Source organism: Ranitomeya variabilis, chromosome 8, assembly GCF_051348905.1.
Source record: "Ranitomeya variabilis isolate aRanVar5 chromosome 8, aRanVar5.hap1, whole genome shotgun sequence".
NCBI classification, from domain to species: domain Eukaryota; kingdom Metazoa; phylum Chordata; class Amphibia; order Anura; family Dendrobatidae; genus Ranitomeya; species Ranitomeya variabilis.
Window position 1 is genome coordinate 170,563,498 of NC_135239.1, and position 26,044 is coordinate 170,589,541.

Here is a 26,044-nt window from a genome sequence, read left to right on the forward strand (position 1 = left end):
AAAAAAACCCGCGTTATGTAAGAAGTGCTACGTCACTACCTCCTGGCTCCCCATGGTCTCTGCATCCGATTCCCATCAGTGTCTGCTGCCGGCCATTACCGCTGACAGATGAATGTCGCCTGCACTGGGGTCGCAGTGTGTACAGGGGCCAGACAGGACTCACCGGCTACGATGCACTTGGCCGACAGCTTCACCATGCTTCCTGCGCTCTCTCCGCCTCTTGTCGGTATTCCCCGGTCATGTACCGTACACACAGCACCCGGTGCTCTAATCTGTGCCCGAGAGAGACGCTCCGGCTACCATAGCAACAAATAGAAAGGTTTAAGGACCTTTCATGACGTAATGAGCACGTGATAGATCACATGTGAGGGAGGAGCCAGTCATTTACGCAGCACGTCAATGGTGAGTAAAGGACCTTAGATGACGTAATTGACCACGTGTCTTGCCTGGGGATGCGGGCGGGGCTGTGACTGGATTCTGCGCACTGTGCGCAGTGCAGTGACCTCCTGTGCTGTGTGTGGCAGGCACAGTGACGCACGGCACATACATGCTGTCCTAATCACATGCGCTTTGGGCTGAAAGTCATTTTTGCAATTGGGTTTCGTTAAACTTTTGCACCGTTCGCCTTTTATAGCCTTTATGCTGCACTGTCTATTGCTGGCTGCAGAAGGAGCGCACTGGGACTCAGGCAGTGAGCTCACTATTTTTCTCAAAGTTAAAAGTGCTGAGAAACAAAGAGTCCGTAATGGCACAGTGGTGCAAAGCTTTATAGCAGTTTTTATCCCCAGGTACATGCCATTATGTGAAGAAAAAAAAAAAGCTCCACACAGCGGGCATTAAGCCTGGCAATGTTAGATAAGGGCCTGAGACCGGTGGGGCAAATGGAGACAATCATTTAGAATATTTTTTTTGCAAATTGCTCTTTTCTAAAAGCAAAGTAATTGATATTGAAATGTTGCAGTTTAATGAAGAATTTTGCACAAATTGCGAGTTGATTTCTGTGTAATATGGTGGAAACACGACCGTGTGTTGACGCCTGTTCTTAAGGCAGCTATGACCTGTCTAGAATATAGGACTTATTTCTTGCAACTTTTATGTAGAAATGCAAATCATAAATGTGTCGTACATAAAGCCAAATATTCAGCATGACGTGATTAAAGTTTCGGCATAGGTGCAAAACACGGCGTGATAAATGGTGTAAAACATTAATAAATTTGCCTTGTGCAAATGGAAAGATAAATGTCCCGCGCCCCACGGTGTTCTGGGCTTTTTGTGATAGCCACATTCCTTTTTTACATGCCAGGTCCCGTTTCCCTCCCACTATATGTGTGTCTGATTGGTCTGGCGTCAGCACCCACAGGAAACATTTAGGGCGTGCTGTGTACCGGAAGGTTAAGGGAAGCTTTGGCGACACCTGGGAGAGTTGGAAAGTTTAACCAATCATCATCATTTACAATCAATACCAATACCCACAATCCAGCTAGGGGTATCCACCACGCACCCTGAGATTAGTCTGCACTGCACTCCGAAGTGTTTCCCACAAGCTTTGCCAGGGGATGTGTGTGCGTATGTGTGTACTGAGCTATGTATATAACTTATTGACCTATGAGTTTGTAATGTGCAGTCAGCAGAGGTTTGTGTTTACCAATTATACCCATGTGTGTATGCGATGTGCTGCAGAGGTGTGTGCCCATGTGCCTGTCATAGACGGCGGCAGAGGTGTGTGCCCATGTGCCTGTCATAGACGGCAGAGGTGTGTGCCCATGTGCCTGTCATAGACTGCTGCAGAGGTGTGTGCCTATGTGCTTGTCATAGACAGCTGCAGAGGAGTGTGCCCATGTGCCTGTCATAGACAGATGCAGAGGAGTGTGCCCATGTGCCTGTCATAGACAGATGAAGAGGAGTGTGCCCATGTGCCTGTCATAGACAGATGCAGAGGAGTGTGCCCATGTGCCTGTCATAGACAGCTGCAGAGGTGTGTGCCCATGTGCCTATCATAGACAGCTGCAGAGGTATGTGCCTATTATAGACCGCTGCAGAGGTGTGTGCCCATGTGCCTATCATAGACTGCTGCAGAGGTGTGTGCCCATGTGCCTATCATAGACAGCTGCAGAGGTATGTGCCTATTATAGACCGCTGCAGAGGTGTGTGCCCATGTGCCTGTTATAGACAGATGCAGAGGTGTGTGCCCATGTGCCTGTCAGACAGCTGCAGAGGTGTGTGCCCATGTGCCTGTCATAGCTGCAGAGGTGTGTGCCCATGTGCCTATCATAGCTGCAGTGGTGTGTGCCCATGTACCTGTCATAGACAGCTGCAGAGGTATGTGCCCATGTACCTGTCATAGCTGCAGAGGAGTGTGCCCATGTGCCTATCATAGACCGCTGCAGAGGTGTGTGCCCATGTGTCTGTCATAGACAGCTGCAGAGGTGTGTGCCCATGTGCCTGTCATACATGGCTGCAGAGGTGTGTGCCCATGTGCCTGTCATAGACAGATGCAGAGGTGTGTGCCCATGTGCCTGCCATAGATGGCTGCAGAGGTGTGTGCCCATGTGCCTGTCATACACAGCTGCAGAGGTGTGTGCCCATGTGCCTGTCATAGATAGCTGCAGAGGTGTGTGCCCATGTGCCTGTCATAGACTTCTGCAGAGGTGTGTGCCCATGTGCCTGTCATAGACAGCTGCAGAGGTGAGTGCCCATGTGCCTGTCATAGACAGCTGCAGGAGTGTGTGACCATGTGCCTGTCATAGACAGCTGCAGAGGTGTGTGTGCCCATGTGCTTGTCATAGCAAGCTGCAGAGGTGTGTGCCCATGTGTCTGTCATAGACAGCTGCAGAGGTGTGTGCCTATGTGCCTGTCAGAGACAGCTGCAGAGGTATGTGCCTATTATAAACCACTGCAGAGGTGTGTGCCCATGTGCCTATCATAGACAGCTGCAGAGGTATGTGCCTATTATAGACCGCTGCAGAGGTGTGTGCCCATGTGCCTATCATAGACAGCTGCAGAGGTATGTGCCTATTATAGACCGCTGCAGAGGTGTGTGCCCATGTGCCTGTCATAGACAGATGCAGAGGTGTGTGCCCATGTGCCTGTCAGACAGCTGCAGAGGTGTGTGCCCATGTGCCTGTCATAGCTGCAGAGGTGTGTGCCTATCATAGCTGCAGTGGTGTGTGCCCATGTACCTGTCATAGACAGCTGCAGAGGTATGTGCCCATGTACCTGTCATAGCTGCAGAGGAGTGTGCCCATGTGCCTATCATAGACCGCTGCAGAGGTGTGTGCCCATGTGTCTGTCATAGACAGCTGCAGAGGTGTGTGCCCATGTGCCTGTCATACATGGCTGCAGAGGTGTGTGCCCATGTGCCTGTCATAGACAGATGCAGAGGTGTGTGCCCATGTGCCTGCCATAGATGGCTGCAGAGGTGTGTGCCCATGTGCCTGTCATACACAGCTGCAGAGGTGTGTGCCCATGTGCCTGTCATAGATAGCTGCAGAGGTGTGTGCCCATGTGCCTGTCATAGACTGCTGCAGGGGTGTATGCCCATGTGCCTGTCATAGACAGCTGCAGAGGTGAGTGCCCATGTGCCTGTCATAGACACCTGCAGAGGAATGTGCCCATGTGCCTGTCATAGACTTCTGCAGGGGTGTGTGCCCATGTGCCTGTCATAGACAGCTGCAGAGGTGAGTGCCCATGTGCCTGTCATAGACAGCTGCAGGAGTGTGTGACCATGTGCCTGTCATAGACAGCTGCAGAGGTGTGTGTGCCCATGTGCTTGTCATAGCAAGCTGCAGAGGTGTGTGCCCATGTGCCTGTCAGAGACAGCTGCAGAGGTGTGTGCCCATGTGACTGTCATAAACAGCTTTAGAAGTGTGTGTCTATGTGCCTGTCATAGACAGTTGCAGAGGTGTGTGCCTATGTGCCTGTCATAGACAGCTGCAGAGGTGTGTGCCCATGTACCTATCATAGACTGTTGCAGGGGTGTGTGCCCATATGCTTGTCGTAGCCAGCTGCAGAGTAATGATGAGCAAATTTGCTTGCATAAGGTGTTATACGAGCATGCTTGTGTCCTAATCGAGCGAGTTCGGCTTGCTTGAGCATGCTCGATTAACACTTTTTTTTTTAGTACCTTGCATGTGTAATTTACTGTATATGTATTAAGCTAACAAATAAATGAAAAAAATGAGTTTGGGTTCCACATATTTTTTTGATAACCAGCCAAGGTAAAGCAGACAGCTGTGAGCTTATATTAACAGGCTGGGAAAGTCTCTGGTTGTTGTGTCTTTCTCAGCCTAAAAATACAAGTCTGCCACTGCCTCAGAATTGGCACATCACATGAGTTGCTCCAATTCTGGCTCTTCGCCTTCGCCCCTTCCCTATTGCCCTGGTGCGGTAGCAATCAGGGTAATGGTAGCTGGGGTTCATGATAGCTGTGATTTGTCAAAAGTCATAGCTGGCATCAAGCCCTGGGGTTAGTAATGGAGAGACGCCTATCAGACAAACACAAGAGACAGTCCCTCGTTCCCCAATTTATTAGCAAAAATGTTCCCACGCCGCTCCGTTGTAGTCCATCGCTCTCCTGGTTCGTTGTGTGTGAATAACACTAAAATTCCTACTATTCACAGTCGCCGGGTACTGATGACAACGCGGGCTGCAGTTGGACTGTGGATATCTGATTTGAAGCCGTAATGTTAGTGAAACAGCATGTCCATATGACATTGATCTTACAGCATACTTGCCAACTCCACCAGAGCATCTGGGGGCTCCCAGAAAAAGGGGAGACCCTCCCGTACTCGCGTCAAAGTTGGTAAATCTTTCAGGCCCCCCCATAAGGGTATGGAAGGGGCAAAGAGGAAGTTTATGGTAGTGGGCGAGATGGTAGTGGGTATGCAGGGGCTCAGTCTTGAAAACTGTCATGGCTACATCCAAATATTTTCAGTGTTACAATGTTCTTATCACTGGGCTCTGCATCCTCCAGTTGACATCCATATAAAGTCGGTAAGTATGCCTTAGGGCTCATGTAGACGACTGTATTTTCAGTCCAAGTGTGTTCCAACAAAACATCGAATTGCACTTGGACCCTTGTTACTCCATGGGGCCGTGCACATGACAAATTTTTTTCTTTGGACCAAGTGGTTTGCTGAAAGTATCGGAGATGTCTGATTTTGATCCGGGGGCCTGATCAGAATAGGCAATGCAAATCTATGGGTCAGTGAAAAAATTAGCCTACGCTCTGATGACATCCAAATGTAGCCAGATTTCCACAGACTGTCAGAATGGAGATGGTGGAGAAACTTTTTTTTTTTTTTTTTTTAAATTTCTCCACGTATAAGAAAAAGGATGATGCACAGCCCACACTCTGATCACAATAACTGGTCTGTTTTATTCATACATGAAAAAAACACTGCACTATAAGGGAGTTTTTTTCCACTGCAAATAGCGTGGATATTTGTTACCTATTTTGCTAAAAATTTCAACCCTTCTATTATAGGGAATCTGTCAGCAGGATTTCCTGCCCCTTATACTATTTATATACGCATGAGGCTCTTTCAAAGACAAGTCCAGCAATACCTGTACATGGCTAGTCCGTTCCTCTGTTACTGAGAAATCAGTGTTTGAACTAATATTCATATGAGTCTAAAGGGCTATGGTAGATCTGAAGCCTCAGTCACGTTATTACTAATGGGATTGGTACAACATCATATTACATTGCGTTGTTACCAGCCAACAGCTCTTTGGCACAGATAAGGCTGGGACTATGCAGTGACTTTGGCCATGACGCCCGTCAAGTGACCAAAGTTCGCTAGGTGTCACTTCTACATCGCAGGGGGTTGTGTTGCAACCTAGACGGTGGTGCGACAAGCAAGTTGCAGAGCCTTCTGCAACCCCTTTCACTTACATTTCGCACTCGCAGGACCCTCAGGGTTGAAATGTGACCAATGTGTGTTGCGACGTAGCAGCAACAACTATCAAACTTTGGCTGTGTTACAAGTGTTGCGGCCAATGTCTCAAAGTATCTGTAGCCTAAATAAAACAGGGGGTGCAAGTTGGGGGTAATATGCCGGTATGTGTTTGGGTATCACTGTCTCCCAGCTGTTGACTTTCCAGAACTTCTCTTTGTATAATTTGTTCTAAAACTCTGAAAATCCGCAATAGAAATTGATATATTTCATATTCTGTGCCGCAGAAATCTGCACGGACAAATCCCCACCACAATCCATAAGAAACATCTACACTATTTCCCATCCGCGGGCGTATACCCCAAGTGGGCAATTTAGCGGTAAAAACGTTGTAAGGTCAATGCAAGGAGCCCGAAATTTAGTCTGCTACTAATATGGTCAGATGTTTCCTCTAAGCTAGAAGAGCAATGTGTACCGCTGGTAGATTTGCTATGTCCAAAGGGACTTTTTATTTGCTTAGTCTCCAGTCTCCATGAAATGTAGAAAACAAAGCATCATTTATTACTCGAGCCCTAATCTGAAATAAATCTTTCACACCGTACATTCAAGTTGTTGTAAGCATAGTAGTATTGATTTTCTTGCACTCGAAAGGAAGAGAAAAATGAAGCATGCGGAGAAATCTTATGTTTTGGAGCAGAGCCTAAATTGAGTGTTATTTTTCAATTTCCTCACTAGGGGGCAGCATTTTATTAAATATGCCATCTCTGCCTGCCTGCCTCATTATTATCTCAGATTTCAAGGTGTCATTGTAAAGGCAAAAAAAATAAAATAAAATAAACGCTCAAGAAATCTCTCTCATGCGGTGCAGATTTATTCTCTTGTTGCATGCTACTATTATTTATTTTTTTTTTTTTGCAAAAATGCTTTCTGAATTTATTCTTCTACCCCCATGCTGCAAATAGAGCCCATGTAAGAGTTAAGTCCGTGAAATGGATAGATCTGGAGGAAATTAGCTTGTGAATGGCACATTTCTTTTCTTTTTTTTTTTTTTGTAAAGTGGGATTACTGCCAGCTTCCATAAGAAAGCACAGTAAATAAAAAGTGAATGGGATACATGGATCTATAAATGGAGAATTGACGTCTATGTAGCGTCGCTAATTGTAATCCTGTTATGCAGATAGGCAAGCAAAAAATAAAATTGTCATGGTATTGGTGACCAAGGTGCCCATGTAGGGAATCCAGAAGGCCAGAAATAGGCTTTAGATCCACTTAATCAATGGTTGTGCTGGTGGTAAACCTAATGAGACGAGCACTCGGAGACGTAGGCTTGAGTCATACAAGCTGCCTCATATAGATGTCAGCAGGAATGTCACCCGCTAAAATACTGTGAGAATGACAATCTGACCTATTAGTAATCAGCGAACCCGCGTAAAATCCCAGAGCTTCAACCCCGCAGTGTGGAGGAAATAAATTGAAAGAAGGAATAGACGAGCTTCCAGGGTCGACTCATGCTTTATAATAGACGTCAAATCTGCAAGCTCCGACTCTGGACCGTGAAGCGGGTGAAAGATTAAGGATGGCAATTAAAACGAACATCAGATTTAAAATAAATATAGAATATTCCGAGATAAATTTAGAAGGGCACCAATGTCCTGGGTTGAAATTGTATGTTCTCCCTGTTGTAGATATTTGTTCTACGCTTCCTCCCACACACCGGGAACATATCAATAGGCTAATTGGCTCCTTGTGATATTGTCAGGTGTAGAGAAATGAGATTACGGCAGGAAGAAATGTGCGTGACGCAACAGGCGATAAAAAAAATAGGGTAATAAACTGCTCTGGAGAATTGAATTGGAAATATGCATGTTAGCAATGCTCTAATAGAATCCGTCACTAAATATGTAATTTTCTTTATTTTTTCCTACCCCAGTGTAAATGCCGCTGTTCTCCTGAAATTGGAGTTGTTTTTCTTTTGTTCCTACGCCATTTTGTTCCTGAGATATGGCCTCCTCTTCCTTGTATATAAACGTAGTCTTTTTAGCGAACTGGGCATGGTCCTCAAGAAGATTTCCGCAAGGAAGAGTTAGGGCCATGCCCACTTTGATAAAAACTTTATTTATATACAGGGAAGAGGATGTCGTATCTCAGGACTGGAGAGGCATAGGGACAAAAGAAAAACAAAGTCAAATTCAGGTCAAACGGTCAAACAGCAGCACTCTCAACAGGGAAAAACTACATATTTGTAGCAAATAAGTCCTTTTTGAGAAACCTAGACTGGTCAAAGTCTTGATAAAGAGGTGTTTTCATTGCCTGAGTCTTCTGCTACAGTGATTTCATATTGCCCATGGGGCTTATAATAAGGTTGTAGGGACATTCTGTCAGTGGCTACCTGTCAGTTCTAAAATGCCTACCACTGACATACTTGGCCCAAGCTACTCTGAGATCCCAGGTCTTGCCCTGGCCTTCACCCTTTAACCCCTGTACAGGGATCTGGACCTAAACAGGGGCCCCTGGGCTGGGGCTACGGAATACACTGCTGTTCGGTGGTGCAGGCTGGCAGAAGTGGTCAAGTAGTCTGGTCAGAGCCAAAGAGGGCAGGGAAAGTACAAAATCAGAATCCATAAAAATAGTAAGAAAGACAAGCTGATATCAAAACATGGAATAACTAGATGGCAGCCCGATTCTAAAGAATCGGGAGTCTAGAATCCATATATACTTTATTTATTCAAATGTAAGAATAATACAATTAATAAATAATAGTAAGAAAGAACAAAAAATGGCTGCACTCACCAGCTCTTGACAATTCTTGTTATTTAAGGTACAGTTACACAGGATCCATGAACATGCTTATGAGGGGAGTGATGAAAGACATCAGACAACAACTTTGCGTGTTGTGGCAAATGCCACAACGGTTCTTTGCTTAAGAAAAATAATGTAAATAATAAATAATATGTATCAATAACTATGTATATTGGTATGTTCTTTCTTGGAACAAATTGCAGGAAGTAGTATTCTAGGCAATTATATATTAGATGGGCATTTCCTGAAGGAAATACATGGTGCTTGAACAGCGCTACCAGCTTTACAGCAGCACTTTTCACACACGGGACTGGGGGGCGCGCTTACTTTTGCACCCGGGGCCGGGGGCGCGCTTACTTTTGCACCCGGGGGCGCACTTACTTTTGCACCCGGAGGCGCACTTACTTTTGCACCCGGGGGCGCACTTACTTTTGCACCCGGGGGCGCACTTACTTTTGCACCCGGGGGCGCACTTACTTTTGCACCCGGGGGCGCACTTACTTTTGCACCCGGGGCGCACTTACTTTTGCACCCGGGGGCGCACTTACTTTTGCACCCGGGGGCGCACTTACTTTTGCACCCGGGGCGCACTTACTTTTGCACCCGGGAGCGCACTTACTTTTGGGGCCGCACTTACTTTTGGTGGGCGGGGCTCCTCGGCCTCCGATTTGGTTGGCGGGGCCCCTTGGCCTCCGATTTGGTGGGCGGGGACTCTCGGCCTCTGATTTGGTGGGCGGGGACCCTCGGCCTCCGATTTGGTGGGCGGGGTCCCTCTGCCTCCGATTTGGTGTGCAGGGACCCTCGGCCTCCGCTTTGGTGGGCGGGGCCCCTCGGCCTCCGATTTGGTTGGTGTGGACCCTCGGCCTCCGATTTGGTGGGCGGGGACCTTCGGCCTCCGATTTGGTGGGCGGGGACACTCGGCCTCCGATTTGGTGGGCGGGGACCCTCGGCCTCCGATTTGGTGGGCGGGGCTCCTCGGCCTCCGATTTGGTAGGCGGGGCCCCTCGGCCTCCGATTTGGTGGGCGGGGACCCTCGGCCTCCGATTTGGTGGGCGGGGACCCTCGGCCTCCGATTTGGTGGGCGGGGACCCTCGGCCTCCGATTTGGTGGGCGGGGACCCTCGGCCTCCGATTTGGTGGGCGGGGCCCCTCGGCCTCCGATTTGGTAGGCGGGGCCCCTCGGCCTCCGATTTGGTGGGCGGGGCCCCTCGGCCTCCGATTTGGTTGGTGGGGCCCCTCGGCCTCCGATTTGGTGGGCGGGGACCCTCGGCCTCCGATTTGGTAGGCGGGGCCCCTCGGCCTCCGATTTGGTGGGCGGGGACCCTCGGCCTCCGATTTGGTGGGCGGGGACCCTCGGCCTCCGATTTGGTGGGCGGGGACCCTCGGCCTCCGATTTGGTGGGCGGGGCCCCTCGGCCTCCGATTTGGTAGGCGGGGCCCCTCGGCCTCCGATTTGGTGGGCGGGGACCCTCGGCCTCCGATTTGGTGGGCGGGGCCCTCGGCCTCCGATTTGGTGGGCGGGGACCCTCGGCCTCCGATTTGGTGGGCGGGGCCCCTCGGCCTCCGATGTGGTGGTTGGGGCCCCTCGGCCTCCGCTTTGGTGGGCGGGGCCGGGCCCCTTGGCCTCCGCTTTGGTGGGCGGGGCCCCTCGGCCTCCGATTTGGTTGGCGGGGCCCCTCGGCCTCCGATTTGGTGTGTGCTCTGCCTGGGGCCACTGTGCTCTGCCTGGGGCCCAATATGCTGCCTGGGGCCCCTGTGCTCTGCCTGGGGCCCCATATGCTGCCTGGGGCCCCTGTGCTCTGCCTGGGGCCCCTGTGCTCTGCCTGGGGCCCCATGTTCTGCCTGGGGCCCCTGTGCTCTGCCTGGGGCCACTGTGCTCTGCCTGGGGCCCCATATGCTGCCTGGGGCCCCTGTGTTCTGCCCTGGGCCCCATGTTCTGCCTGGGGCCCCTGTGCTCTGCCTGGGGCCACTGTGCTCTGCCTGGGGCCCCATATGCTGCCTGGGGCCCCTGTGCTCTGCCTGGGGCCCCTGTGCTCTGCCTGGGGCCCCATGTTCTGCCTGGGGCCCCTGTGCTCTGCCTGGGGCCACTGTGCTCTGCCTGGGGCCCCATATGCTGCCTGGGGCCCCTGTGCTCTGCCTGGGGCCCCATATGCTGCCTGGGGCCCCTGTGCTCTGCCTGGGGCCCCTGTGCTCTGCCTGGGGCCCCATGTTCTGCCTGGGGCCCCTGTGCTCTGCCTGGGGCCACTGTGCTCTGCCTGGGGCCCCATATGCTGCCTGGGGCCCCTGTGCTCTGCCTGGGGCCCCATGTGCTGCCTGGGGCCCCTGTGCTCTGCCTGGGGCCACTGTGCTCTGCCTGGGGCCCCATATGCTGCCTGGGGCCCCTGTGCTCTGCCTGGGTGTAGGACACTGGTGACGTCACTTATCTCCGGACATTAGCTCCAGACATTAGCTCCGGACATTAGCTCCGGACATTATCTCCGGACATTAGCTCCGGACAAAGCCACGGAAGTTGGCACAAATTGCAGGAAGTAGTATTCTAGGCAATTATATATTAGATGACAACAACAAGGAGCTAAACAGACAGGACTAAGGCCAGGTCCACATGTTCAGTATTTCGTCAGTATTTTACATCTGTATGGTAAGCCAAAACCAGGAGCGGGACAATCGGAGGAATAATAATAATAATAATAATAATAATTTTATTTATATAGCGCCAACATATTCCGCAGCGCTTTACAACTTATAGAGGGGACTTATACAGACAACAGACATTACAGCATAACAGAAATCACAGTTCAAAACAGATACCAGGAGGAATGAGGGCCCTGCTGCTCGCAAGCTTACAATCTATGAGGAAAAGGGGAGACACAAGAGGTGGATGGTAACAATTGCTTTAGTTATTTGGACCAGCCATAGTGTAAGGCTCGGGTGTTCATGTAAAGCTGCATGAACCAGTTAACTGCCTAAGTATGTAACAGTACAGACACAGAGGCTATTAACTGCATAAAGTGTATGAGAACATGATGGAGGAACGTGATTATGTTGTTGTTTTTTATTAATAGGCCACACAGGGATAATTAGGTTAATGCGTTGAGGCGGTAGGCCAATCTGAACAAATGAGTTTTTAGTGCACGCTTAAAACTGTGGGGATTGGGGATTAATTGTATTAACCTAGGTAGTGCATTCCAAAGAATCGGCGCCGCACGTGTAAAGTCTTGGAGACGGGAGTGGGAGGTTCTGATTATTGAGGATGCTAACCTGAGGTCATTAGCAGAGCGGAGGGCACGGGTAGGTTGGTAGACTGAGACCAGAGAGGAGATGTAGGGTGGTGCTGAGCCATGGAGTGCTTTGTGGATGAGGGTAGTAGTTTTGTACTGGATTCTGGATTGGATGGGTAGCCAGTGTAATGACTGGCACAAGGTAGAGGCATCGGTGTAACGGTTGGCGAGGAATATGATCCTGGCAGCAGCATTCAGGACAGATTGGAGCGGGGAGAGTCTGGTAAAAGGTAGGCCAATTAGTAGAGAGTTACAATAGTCCAGACGAGAATGAATAAGTGAGACAGTAAGAGTTTTTGCAGAGTCGAAAGTAAGAAAAGGGCGAATTCTGGAAATGTTTTTGAGATGCAGATAAGAAGAGCGAGCCAGTGATCGGATGTGGGGGGTGAATGAAAGCTCGGAATCAAGGATGACTCCAAGGCAGCGGGCATGTTGCTTTGGAGTAATGGTGGAACCGCACACAGAGATGGCAATGTCGGGCAAAGGTAGGTTTGTAGAGGGAGAGAACACGAGGAGTTCAGTTTTTGACAGGTTCAGTTTCAGATAGAGGGAGGACATGATGTTAGAGACAGCGGTAAGACAATCACTGGTGTTTTCTAAAAAGGTCGGCGTGATAACAGGAGAAGAGGTATATAATTGGGTGTCGTCAGCATAGAGATGGTACTGGAAACCAAATCTACTGATTGTTTGTCCAATAGGGGCAGTATACAAAGAGAAGAGGAGGGGGCCTAGGACTGATCCTTGAGGAACCCCAACAGTAAGGGGAAGGTGAGAGGAGGAGGAACCAGCAAAACAAACAGTGAAGGATCGGCCAGAGAGATAGGAGGAGAACCAAGAGAGAACGGTGTCCTTGAGGCCGATGGAGCGGAGCATAGTGAGGAGGAGCTGATGATCCACAGTGTCGAATGCTGCGGAGAGATCCAAGAGAATTAGCATGGAATAGTGACCATTAGATTTAGCTGTTAGTAGGTCATTAGAGACTTTAGTGAGGGCAGTTTCAGTAGAGTGTAAAGAGCGGAAACCAGATTGAAGAGGGTCGAGAAGAGAATTATCTGAGAGATAGCGGGTAAGACGGGAGTGGACCAGGCGTTCCAGGAGTTTAGAGATGAAGGGAAGATTAGAGACAGGTCTATAATTAGCGGCACAATTTTGATCGAGGGAGGGCTTTTTAAGTAGTGGATGTATGATGGCATGCTTAAATGAGGAGGGAAAAATACCGGAAGTGAGGGAAAGGTTGAATATTTTTGTTAGGTGAGAGGTGACAGCCGGGGAAAGGGACTGGAGGAGATGCGACGGAATGGGGTCGCTGGTGCAAGTGGTCGGGCGAGAAGATGCAAGGAGCCTGCTTACTTCTTCTTCTGTAACTGGTTCAAAGTCAGAGAGTGAACTAGATGCAGTGGGGGAGGGAGGACAGTGCTTGGTATGAAGAGATTGGGAAATGATTTCCTGTCGAATGTGGTCAATTTTTTCTTTGAAGTAATTGGCCAGATCGTCAGCGTGGAGATCTGTGGTTGGGGCCTGCTCTCTTGGGTTGAGTAGGGACCGGAAAGTGTCAAAGAGACGTTTAGGGTTATTGGACAGCGAGGTGATGAGGGTGTTGAAATAGGTTTGTTTGGAGAGGTGAAGGGCAGAGTTGTATGTTTTTAACATGAACTTATAATGGATGAAATCTTCGGGCAGATTAGATTTTCTCCACAGACGTTCGGCGCACCTGGAGCACCGCTGCAGGAAACGTGTTTGCAGCGTGTGCCACAGTTGTCGCCGTCTGTGCCGAGTTCTATGTATAGGAGGTGCAGCTTCTTCCAGGGCACTTTGCAGGGTTTCATTGTAATGCTTCAGAGCAGAATCAGGACAAGAGATGGAGGAGATTGGGGCCAATGAAGACTGCAAGTTCTTCATAAGTTTCTGGGTGTTAATGGCCTGTATGTTTCTATAAGTGTGGAAAGTGGGGATGACCTGAGCGGGATGGCAGTTCTTGATAGAGAATGAAAGAAGGTTGTGGTCAGAGAGCGGGAGAGGGGAGTTTGTGAAATCATCCAGTGAGCAAAGCCGGGAGAAGACCAAATCAAGGGAGTTTCCATCATCATGTGTTGGAGAGTTAGTATGCTGCGAGAGGCCGAAAGAGGAGGTTAGAGATAAAAGGTGAGAAGCAGATGGGGAGAGGGGAGAAGCAATTGGGATATTGAAATCACCCATGATGAGGGTGGGGGTGTCATAAGAGAGAAAGTGTGGAAGCCAGGTGGCAAAATGATCCAGGAACTGGTGAGAGGGGCCGGGAGGACGATACACCACCGCCACTCGCATGGAGAAGGGGACGTAGAATCTGACAGCATGGACCTCAAAGGAAGGGAATACAAGTGAGGGTACTTGGGGGATAACTTGGAAGGTACATTTGGGTGAAAGGAGCAGACCAACGCCTCCACCTGCTCTGTTGTCTGATCTTGGGGTATGAGAAAAGTGTAGTCCACCAAATGAGAGAGCAGCAGCAGCGGTGGTGTCTGACTGCTGGATCCAGGTTTCAGTAAGAGCCAGGAGATTAAGAGAGTTAGAAAGGAAGAAGTCATGAATGAAGGAGAGTTTATTACACACAGAGCGAGAATTCCAAAGAGCACAATTGAAAGAGACAGAAGGCATGCATGGAATATTAATAAGGTTAGAGGGGTTTCTGGGTGTAGCAGTTGGGAGGTTTGACTGGCTACTAACATGGTGGGCCGGGGTTCGGAGAGATGTCTCCAGCAACTAGGAGAAGGAGGATAGAAAGAGTGAGCAGATGGTTAAGTGATTTGTGAGAGCGTCTCTTGTGTTGGATGGTGGGACTGAATGGATCTGTACTGTTAAGCAATGTGAACAGAGCATGAGTGCTATACATAGGAGAGGAGAGGACAGAGGGGCCGATATGGATGGAGTGTAAAGAGTTTATGCAAGGGCGGTGATTGTGTGTGAAAGCAGCAGCCATGATATAGATTATACAAATACATATGGTGAGTATTTGCTGTGTGCCAACTGAATAGGGAATAGATTTTGATTGTCTTACCTGTCTCCTGCCCTGTTTAACTGCCATGTTATAACTGCTGAATACTTAGAAAAAAAAAGTACTTTGAAAAAAAAATGTACACGAATAATAGTGCACGAATGCCCCCTGCAAAAGTATTATAGAAACACGTCACCACTTCTGTATTTATCACCCACTCCTGGTTTTGGCTTACAAATTCTGAGGTAAAAAACTGACCAAATCTGAAAGTGTGACTATGGCCTAAACCAGAGGGGCACAAGACTATACCTGGCAGCTTCCAGCAGTAAGCTGGAAGTTTAATTAGGCTGAAGCAATGAGCTGATAACTGAAGCCTGACAGTACACACACCTATAATGTCAAACGTCACTGTAGGTCACAGCCACCCAAATCTAAATGGCAGGGCAGGGCCTGCGCTGTCCAGAACTTTTAGTTGTGATGTCTTTTCTAACACCAGTGCCACCCGCAGAATGAATACAGTGGCAAATGGTGACAGAAATAGACGTTCCAGGAACAGGTTCTGGTTGAGATATGACAAAGGAACTGTCCAAAGTAGAATGCATCTTTTCTTGTTTGGAAAACCACATTGTTAAATTGTATTACCCCCAAGAGCCTAAAGAAAAACTTAAAGGGGTATTCCACTCTTAGACATAAATGCCATAAATATCAGATAATTGAGGGTTTCATTTCTGCTATTTCCATTTATATGGAGAATGGGTCCTCCTGCTGCTCCCTCATATGGCTTTTCAGAAATGAGCAGTCGAGGTGGCCAGGCATAAAGGAGGTTACCATCATAGTAGTTTGAGAGTAACGGAAATGGCCAAGCTTTTCACATTCTCTATAAACTATGATGGAGAGATTTACATTCATGCACAACAAACTTTTCCTCTCTAGAGTACTGAACAAAGAGGAGTCCGGTGTTGGGATGCTAGAGATGATGGTTTGTGATGCTATTCTGTGTGGATCCTAGGTTGCAGGCTACACATCTCAGATCTAAAGCACATGTACTGTAATTTTTGACAAAGCGTAGCATCCAGCCCAGCTTCTGGTTGTGCATAAATCTAATGCAATTTTTTTTTATCTGGAAATTAGGGAGCAAAATTTGTGGCAGATAAAGAAGGTAATGTGCAAAGGAAGGGTTTGTACTGATTGGAGTCCTGTGGATGCATAGTGGCTAGCACCATGGTTGCAATTGCAGCCAGGCACGTTTTACTTTAAACCCTGAAGCTATTGAACATGCTTTGAAAAGCCAACTGAGGACTATGTGGCTGACTAGTTCAATACCATCCCCAGCCAGTCTCTCCCCTTGTCGATTTCTTTGGCTGCCAGGTCTCTTCTTTTTTTTTAACAAATATAAGGTGAGACCTGTCAGTCAACTGGAGCTGGGTGGGGAAAAGTTGCCAGGGACCCTGCTCGGACTAGCCAGCCAAGACACATAGTCCCTGGCCAGCTTTTAAGTATTTTTGGTCTGAAATATTCTGATTCATGCTGCCTGTAGTGAAGGCAGCATGGATCTGATGACAAGTTCCCTTTAAACAGAAAAAAACAGTTTGAGACCCTTATAAGCCATCTTAAAGTGGACCTTTTGTCAGCCAGGGCAGGGAGATGCCCGATGTGGGATGCAAAGGAAGGAGATAGGAAGGGCTGGTAAAGGGGTAGGGAGAGGGGGGAGATGGTGACCCCTCAACACTCACTTTATGCTGAAACCCGTGTTCCCTATTCTCCCCTCCCCATGCGCCTTCATGTGCCTAAGCCCTGACTGATCTTGCGCCTTGCCCTGGCTAGTGTGCAGGACAGCAAGACACTAGTCATACTACTACTGTAAAGACAACACATAGAATGAGATAGACAGGGGAAAACACACAAACAAATGGAAAATCCACAAGCTTCAAAGAAGTGTGTGGCCCCTGGGCTCCAGTCACCACAGAGGTGCTGCACCTCATCCAGAGGTGTGGTATCCCACTCTCAGGTAAAGAGGGGCACTACCCAGGTCTCTAACACTCACATCCAACACACATTAGTTCAGTCGGGGTACCAGGGCATACCCTTAGGTAGGAAGGCCTCATCCCAGGCTGGATAGGAATGGGTGGTGGTAGTGGGTGGGGTAGGTTGAGTAGGGGAGGAGCTAATAAGAAGGGAGTCAGGGAGAAGGAGGGTGGAGATGGAGTGAAGCAGACGTACTGAGAAGGAGCTCCCAGTCAGAGGGAGCTAGAGAGATATTGCAAAGACTGTGTGCCAGAGCAGTTGGTTCTGGGAGACCAATGGAGAAAGAGTGGAAGAACAGAGCTAAAGAGAGAGAATTGAGAGGGAGAGACAGAAGGAAGCTCTCGGGAGGACAGAAGGGGTCCTAGGGGCATGGGTAGTGCAGAAGCCACCCGTGGGGCTCGCTTTCAGAAGTGGAGAGAACAGGTTGCAGTTAGGGGACCGGCCCTGTTGTGAATTCCGTTCTCGGGCTCCCTCCTGTGGTCGTGAATGGTACTTTGGTGAGTTCTGTCCTTGGACACCCTCTGGTGGCTTTAAGTGGAACTGCTGATCTTTGAGGTTGGCTTTCTCAGCTGCCCTCATTTATTGCTGCTGCTGGCTTCCCTATTTAACTCTGCCCAGGTCGTTAGTTCATGCCAGCCATCAATGTCTCAGTACTGGTTCAGATCTCTCTTGGATTTCTCAGATGACCTGTCTACTCCAGCAGAAGCTAAGTCCTCGCTAGTCCATTTGCTGTTCATTGGTTTTTGAATATATTTCTCAGTACATGCTATGTTTCTAGTCCAGCTTGCTATTATGATATTTCCTTGCTAGCTGGAAGCTCTGGGGGTGCAGAGCTGCACCTCCACACCGTGAGTCGGTGTGGAGGTCTTTTTGCACACTCTGCGTGGTTTTTGTAGTTTTTAATACTGACCGCATAGTTCCCTTTCCTATCCTCTGTCTATCTAGAGAAGATTCGGCCTCCTTTGCTAAAATCTGTTTAATTCCTGTGTTTGTTACTTCCTCTTAACTCACAGTCAATATTTGTGGGGGGCTACCTTTACTTTGGGGAATTTCTCTGAGGCAAGGTAGGCTGCTATTTCTATCTTTAGGGGTAGTTAGCTCTTAGGCTGTGAAGATGCATCTAGTGAGAGTTAGGTACGCTCCACGGCTATTTCTAGTGTGTGTGATAGGATTAGGGATTGCGGTCAATAGAGTTAACACTTCCTCAGAGCTTGTCCCAGGTTTTTCCATTTTAACCATCAGGTCATTTCGGGTGCTCCTAACCACCAGGTCCATAACAGTACAGCTGGCCAACAAAGTGTTAATGCATCTCAAAAGAGGGAAAAGAGAAGTTCTGAGTCAATTTTTTTTTCTTTGCTGCTTGTTTTGTCTTTCTTTTCCCCTTAACCTCTGGGTGGTTCAGGACTCAGGTGTAGATATGGATATTCAGGGTTTGTCCTCTTGTGTGGATCAACTCGCTGTTAGGGTACAGAGTATTCAAGATTATGTAGTTCAGAATCCGATGTTAGAGCCTAGAATTCCAATTCCTGATTTGTTTTCTGGGGATAGATCTAATTTTTTGAATTTCAAAAATAATTGCAGACTGTTTCTTGCTCTGAAACCCCGCTCCTCTGGTGACCCCATTCAGCAAGTAAAGATTGTTATTTCTTTGTTGCGTGGTGACCCGCAAGACTGGGCATTCTCCCTTGAGCCAGGAAATCCTGCATTGCTTAATGTAGATGCATTTTTTCTAGCGCTTGGATTGCTTTATGACGAACCTAATTCTGTAGATCAGGCAGAAAAGATCTTGCTGACTCTATGTCAGGGTCAGGATGAGGCAGAAGTATATTGCCAGAAGTTTAGAAAGTGGTCTGGGCTTACACAATGGAATGAGTGTGCCCTGGCAGCAATTTTCAGAAAGGGTCTTTCTGAAGCCCTTAAAGATGTTATGGTGGGGTTCCCCACGCCTGCTGGTCTGAATGAATCAATGTCTTTGGCCATTCAGATTGATCGGCGTTTGCGCGAGCGCAAAGTTGTGCACCATTTGGCGGTGTCCTCTGAGCATAGGCCTGAGCCTATGCAATGCGATAGGACTTTGACCAGAGCTGAACGGCAAGAACACAGACGTCAGAATGGGCTGTGTTTTTACTGTGGTGACTCTTCTCATGGTATCTCTGATTGTCCTAAGCGCACTAAGAGGTTCGCTAGGTCTGTCACCATTAGTACTGTGCAGCCTAAATTTCTCTTATCTGTTACTCTGATTTGCTCATTGTCGTCCTACTCTGTTATGGCATTTGTGGATTCGGGCGCTGCTCTGAATTTGATGGACTTGGAGTTTGCCAGGCGCTGTGGTTTTTTCTTGGAGCTTTTGCAGATTCCTATTCCCTTAAGGGGAATTGATGCTACGCCATTGGCCAAGAATAAACCTCAGTACTGGACTCAGCTGGCCATGTGCATGGCTCCCGCACATCAGGAAAATATTCACTTTTTGGTGTTGCATAATTTGCATGATGTTGTCGTGTTGGGTTTGCCATGGTTACAGGTTCATAATCCAATACTGGATTGGAAATCAATGTCTGTGTCTAGTTGGGGTTGTCAAGGGATACATAGTGATGTTCCTTTGATGTCAATTTCTTCTTCCACTCCTTCTGAAATTCCTGAGTTTTTGTCGGATTACCAGGATGTATTTGATGAGCCCAAGTCCAGTGCCCTACCTCCTCATAGGGACTGTGATTGCGCTATTAATTTGATTCCTGGTAGTAAGTTCCCTAAGGGCCGACTGTTTAATTTATCTGTGCCAGAACATGCCGCTATGTGGAGTTATGTGAAGGAGTCCTTGGAGAAAGGACATATTCGCCCGTCTTCATCACCGTTGGGAGCAGGGTTCTTTTTAGTGGCCAAGAAAGATTGCTCTCTGAGACCCTGTATAGATTACCACCTTCTCAATAAAATCACGGTCAAACTTCAGTACTCTTTGCCTCTGTTGTCTGATTTGTTTGCTCGGATTAAGGGGGCTAGTTGGTTTACCAAGATTGACCTTCGAGGGGTGTATAATCTTGTGCGTATTAAACAGGGCGATGAATGGAAAACAGCATTTAATACGCCCGAGGGCCATTTTGAGTACCGGGTGATGCCACTCGGGCTTTCTAATGCCCCATCTGTGTTTCAGTCCTTTATGCACGACATCTTCCGGAAGTATCTGGATAGGTTCATGATTGTATATTTGGATGATATTTTGGTCTTTTCGGATGATTGGGAGTCCCATGTGAGGCAGGTCAGGATGGTGTTCCAGGTCCTTCGTGCTAATGCGTTGTTTGTGAAGGGGTCTAAATGTCTCTTTGGAGTTCAGAAGGTTTCCTTTTTGGGCTTAATTTTTTCCCCTTCTATCAAGATGGACCCTGTTAAAGTTCAGGCCATTTATGATTGGACTCAACCTACATCTGTGAAGAGTCTTCAGAAGTTCCTGGGCTTTGCTAATTTTTACCGTCGCTTCATCGCTAATTTTTCTAGTGTGGTTAAGCCTTTGACTGATTTGACGAAGAAAGGCGCTGATGTGGTGAACTGGTCCCCTGCGGCCGTTGAGGCTTTTCAGGAGCTTAAACGTCGTTTTACTTCGGCCCCTGTGTTGCGTCAGCCAGATGTTTTGCTCCCTTTTCAGGTCGAGGTTGATGCTTCTGAGATTGGGGCAGGGGCTGTTTTGTCTCAGAGAAGTTCTGATGGCTCTTTGATGAAGCCGTGTGCTTTCTTTTCTAGAAAGTTTTCGCCTGCTGAGCGTAATTATGATGTCGGCAATCGGGAGTTGTTGGCTATGAAGTGGGCATTCGAGGAGTGGCGACATTGGCTTGAGGGAGCCAAACATCGCGTGGTGGTCTTGACTGATCACAAGAATCTGACTTACCTCGAGTCCGCCAAGCGGTTGAATCCTAGACAGGCTCGATGGTCACTGTTTTTATCCCATTTCGATTTTGTGGTCTCATACCTTCCGGGATCTAAGAATGTGAAGGCTGATGCCCTTTCTAGGAGTTTTTTGTCTGATTCTCCGGGAGTCTCTGAGCCGGCTGGTATTCTCAAGGAGGGGGTGATTTTGTCTGCCATCTCCCCTGATTTGCGGCGGGTGCTGCAGGAGTTTCAGGCTGATAGACCTGACCGCTGTCCAGTGGAGAAACTGTTTGTCCCTGATAGATGGACTAGTAGGGTTATTTCTGAGGTTCATTGTTCAGTATTGGCTGGTCAGCCTGGGATTTTTGGTACCAGAGATTTGGTTGCTAGGTCCTTTTGGTGGCCTTCCTTGTCACGGGATGTGCGTTCTTTTGTACAGTCCTGTGGGACTTGTGCTCGGGCCAAACCTTGCTGTTCTCGTGCCAGTGGGTTGCTTTTGCCTTTGCCTGTCCTGAAGAGGCCCTGGATGCATATTTCCATGGATTTCATTTCTGATCTTCCTGTCTCTCAAAGGATGTCTGTCATCTGGGTGGTTTGTGATCGTTTTTCTAAGATGGTCCATTTGGTACCCTTGCCTAAATTGCCTTCCTCCTCTGATTTGGTTCCATTATTTTTTCAGCATGTGGTTCGTTTGCATGGCATTCTGGAGAATATTGTGTCGGACAGAGGTTCCCAGTTTGTTTCTAGGTTTTGGCAGTCCTTTTGTGCTAAGATGGGCATTGATTTGTCTTTTTCTTCAGCGTTCCATCCTCAGACAAATGGCCAAACCGAACGAACTAATTAGACCTTGGAGACCTATCTGAGATGCTTTGTCTCTGCTGATCAGGATGATTGGGTGACCTTCTTGCCATTGGCCGAGTTCGCCCTTAATAATCGGGCTAGTTCTGCTACTTTGGTTTCGCCTTTTTTTTGTAATTCTGGTTTTCATCCTCGTTTTTCTTCAGGGCAGGTTGAGCCTTCTGACTGTCCTGGTGTGGATTCTGTAGTGGACAGGTTGCAGCAAATTTGGACTCACGTGGTGGACAATTTGACATTGTCTCAGGAGAAGGCGCAACGTTTTGCTAACCGCCGTCGCTGTGTTGGTCCCCGACTTCGTGTTGGGGATTTGGTTTGGTTGTCTTCTCGTTATGTTCCTATGAAGGTTTCTTCTCCTAAGTTCAAGCCTCGTTTCATTGGTCCTTATAAGATTTCTGAAATTATCAATCCTGTGTCGTTTCGTTTGGCCCTTCCAGCTTCTTTTGCCATCCATAATGTGTTCCATAGGTCGTTGTTGCGGAGATATGTGGCGCCTATTGTTCCTTCTGTTGATCCTCCTGCTCCGGTGTTGGTTGAGGGGGAGTTGGAGTATGTGGTGGAGAAGATTTTAGATTCTCGTATTTCGAGACGGAAGCTTCAGTACCTGGTTAAATGGAAGGGTTATGGTCAGGAGGATAATTCCTGGGTTGTTGCCTCCGATGTCCATGCTGCCGATTTGGTTCGTGCCTTTCATTTGGCTCGTCCTGATCGGCCTGGGGGCTCTGGTAAGGGTTTGGTGACCCCTCCTCAAGGGGGGGTACTGTTGTGAATTCCGTTCTCGGGCTCCCTCCTGTGGTCGTGAATGGTACTTTGGTGAGTTCTGTCCTTGGACACCCTCTGGTGGCTTTAAGTGGAACTGCTGATCTTTGAGGTTGGCTTTCTCAGCTGCCCTCGTTTATTGCTGCTGCTGGCTTCCCTATTTAACTCTTCCCAGGTCGTTAGTTCATGCCAGCCGTCAATGTCTCTGTACTGGTTCAGATCTCTCTTGGATTTCTCAGATGACCTGTCTACTCCAGCAGAAGCTAAGTCCTCGCTAGTCCATTTGCTGTTCATTGGTTTTTGAATATATTTCTCAGTACATGCTATGTTTCTAGTCCAGCTTGCTATTATGATATTTCCTTGCTAGCTGGAAGCTCTGGGGGTGCAGAGCTGCACCTCCACACCATGAGTCGGTGTGGAGGTCTTTTTGCACACTCTGCGTGGTTTTTGTAGTTTTTAATACTGACCGCATAGTTCCCTTTCCTATCCTCTGTCTATCTAGAGAAGATTCGGCCTCCTTTGCTAAAATCTGTTTAATTCCTGTGTTTGTTACTTCCTCTTAACTCACAGTTAATATTTGTGGGGGGCTACCTTTACTTTGGGGAATTTCTCTGAGGCAAGGTAGGCTGCTATTTCTATCTTTAGGGGTAGTTAGCTCTTAGGCTGTGAAGAGGCGTCTAGGGAGAGTTAGGTACGCTCCACGGCTATTTCTAGTGTGTGTGATAGGATTAGGGATTGCGGTCAGTAGAGTTACCACTTCCTCAGAGCTTGTCCCAGGTTTTTCCATTTTAACCATCAGGTCATTTCGGGTGCTCCTAACCACCAGGTCCATAACACGGCCCCAACTTAGTGGAAATCTTCAAGTTTAGCTAAGAAACCGGAGGCTGTGGCTTTTGCAAGAGTCACAGCCACATCCACCCATACTTTGCCAAAAAGGCAGCCGCATAGAATCCAGGGGACTGAGAGGATGTTGCCCGACCAGGTTCGTGGCTGCTGGCTTGGGACACTGTGGGTAAGTCGCTGGGCAGGAAAAATGGAAAGCCAGTGTAGTGAGATGGCCAGAGAAAGGCATATGAAATGAGTCCTGGAAAGGTGCATCCCAATTTGCCCGGGAGTTTGCTGGACCACTGACCCGGAGAACACAGCATTCGGCTGACGTTTGTGGACTGGAGAACTGTGAGTAAAGGTGGAAACTGCACCTTGCTGTGTCCTTGCCTTATTCCTACAACACCTGCCCGGCCTACCACAATCACCATCATCTCATCACCTATTCATACAGTTGCCCTGGGGTTTAGCTCTACCTGTGGAGAGCTGTATCAACTCTGCTGCATCACCATCAGCCCCATTGGACTCTGAAGCAGCATCGGCTAACACCTTTATTGCCGAGTACCACAGGTGGCATCACAAACATTTTTCAATCTCCCGTTATCCCGAACAAACTTTATTTTTAATAGAATCCATTCCCCTTTAATTGGGCGCCCAGGGCCACAGACCGGGTCACTGCTGCTGTGACCACTTACCCTTTAAGAACCGGACAGATACCGAGTATCCCCACGGCCCTGGGGGGTGCTCCAGAAGCAAAACAGTTTCTCCAAGAACACCTTCTCCAGAGTAGTGAGGCGCAGGATAGAAACTCTATAGCTGGCATGGGAGAAAGCAAGGAACGGGCGTAATTCCAAGAGGCAGCAACTGACACAAGAACCAATAGAAAAACTCAGCAGAGTTACTACAAGGAACTCTTAACCCCATCCACACCACAAGAAACCATAAACCTGTTTAAGTCATGAATGGCCATGTAGATTTCAATGAGTACATGTGCTCAACTACAACAAGTCCTAGCAGAGTGCGGGACATTAGTGACATGTTCCCCATGAAGTGATAACTCTGAAGCATCTATTTTTACAACTGTGATCTATACTATTTCTCTATTATTCCTCCTGGAAATTAATAAATGTGTGTTACCATTTTGCGTCCTGAAAGAGTCTGACAGGGACAGGCCTGATTAGACAGTGAAGAGGAAAAAAAATGTGGATATTCTGCGCTGCTGGTGGATGGAAGGACATACGAAGGTACCAACAAGAAGGGTATGTGGGTTTTTTTTGTCGACGCCTTTCGAAGTAACCTACTTCTTCTTCGGGCCAAAAACCATACCACTGATTGGACAGTGTCATACTGTGAAAGGACTCTGTGGCGCCCCAGGGTCCTGGTCATCACAGTAGCATTGCTTCCCTCACGGGGGAGGTGATGTTACGTTTGGAGGCAAGAAAGGATAACTGTCACCAGGTAAACACAAGCATGCAACATGTTCACACTCCAGGCCACCAAGGGGAGCTTTTGATCCTATTTACTAGGTGACTCCCCATATATATGGTAGTTTGGAGGGAAAGTTAGACAGTTAGTGCCAGGAAGCAGACTGGAGCAGTCTGAGGCAGAAGAAGGTGTACGGAGCTGTGTAGCCGCAGTGCTGCAGCTCCTGGGAAGAGATTATACGAAAGCCGAATACATTGCAGTGAGCGTGTAAGAGAGAGGAGCACAGGCGAGGAGACCAGTGGGAGACCAGCCACGAGCAGGCTGCCTCCTTCTGAGGTGCAGACACCGGTACCCGGAATACCGAGGACTGTAAGGGACTCCATGACTTACATCAGAGACCGGCAGGACAGCTCAACTGCAAATTACCTGTCCGCCACACACACCTGAGACACAGTAACACATAGAGCCCGGGGCGTGCTAGAGTTCCTAAAAACAGGCTCGGACAGAGACGAACTGTGAGGACCTTATCTGAAGCCATAGGCAGTAAGGGACTACAACACCACCGCGCTAGAGGAAGGCTTTGATCTCCACCTGGATAAGGGGACTCCTAACTTGCCTCCAAACCGGCCGAACCCTGCCTGCCCTGTGATCTGGTGCCCTGGACTGTGGCTGCTGAAGTCTTCAGTAAATAAGGTAAAGAGACTGCAACCTTGTGTCCTCGTTCTTCACTGCGCCTCACACCATCTTCCACTTACAGACCGGGAGCCCTGGAGATACACTTCACCTGTGGGAAGTTATACCATCTAGCTGCCATAACATCACCCCAGAGGACCCCTTAAAGCAGCATCGGTCCCCACTGACCGAATACCACAGGTGGCATCACGAACAATAGACTTTATTCACCAAATCCCTTTAAAGACTTTCCCCTTTTACATGGGCGCCCAGGACCACGGACCCGGTCGCCACCGTGACATCCCCCTGTGAACACTGGACCCGGAGCCAGGTACCCCACGGCCCTGGCGGGTGACTCAACTCACCACCAGCTGGTAACAGTTGTCAATTTATTTATTATACACTAGATGGCAGCCCGATTCTAAAGAATCGGGAGTCTAGAATCCATATATACTTTATTTATTCAAATGTAAGAATAATTTGGTGGGCGGGGACCCTCGGCCTCCGATTTGGTTGGCGGGGCCCCACGGCCTCCGATTTGGTGGGCGGGGTCCCTCTGCCTCCGCTTTGGTGGGCGGGGCCGCTCGGTTTTCGATTTGGTGGGCGGGGCTCCTCGGCCTCCGATTTGGTTGGCGGGGCCCCACGGCCTCCGATTTGGTGGGCGGGGTCCCTCTGCCTCCGCTTT

At 48.6% G+C, this 26,044-nt stretch overlaps 1 protein-coding gene and 1 long non-coding RNA gene across 5 annotated transcripts in view; one reads left to right on the forward strand and one right to left on the reverse strand.

Annotated features, from left to right (window-relative positions):
• IFT27 (intraflagellar transport 27) overlaps positions 1 to 350 on the reverse strand; it is a 73,352-nt gene extending 73,002 nt beyond the window's left edge. Inside the window, exon 1 of one of the 3 annotated variants that reach the window (XM_077278100.1) lies at positions 164 to 350. In XM_077278100.1, the coding sequence (XP_077134215.1) occupies positions 164 to 197 (34 nt within the window). In that variant the 5' untranslated portion in view covers positions 198 to 350. The other 2 variants (XM_077278101.1, XM_077278099.1) reach the window with 2 other exon arrangements.
• The window catches only part of LOC143788428 (uncharacterized), a 41,362-nt gene that overhangs the window by 209 nt on the left and 15,109 nt on the right, over positions 1 to 26,044 (forward strand). Inside the window, exon 1 of one of the 2 annotated variants that reach the window (XR_013218630.1) lies at positions 25,720 to 25,733. The exons of the other annotated variant lie outside the window; for it this stretch is intronic. This is a non-coding gene — a long non-coding RNA (uncharacterized LOC143788428). Of the gene's footprint in view, positions 1 to 25,719; positions 25,734 to 26,044 lie in introns of those variants that run through there. 2 annotated transcript variants of the gene reach the window in all.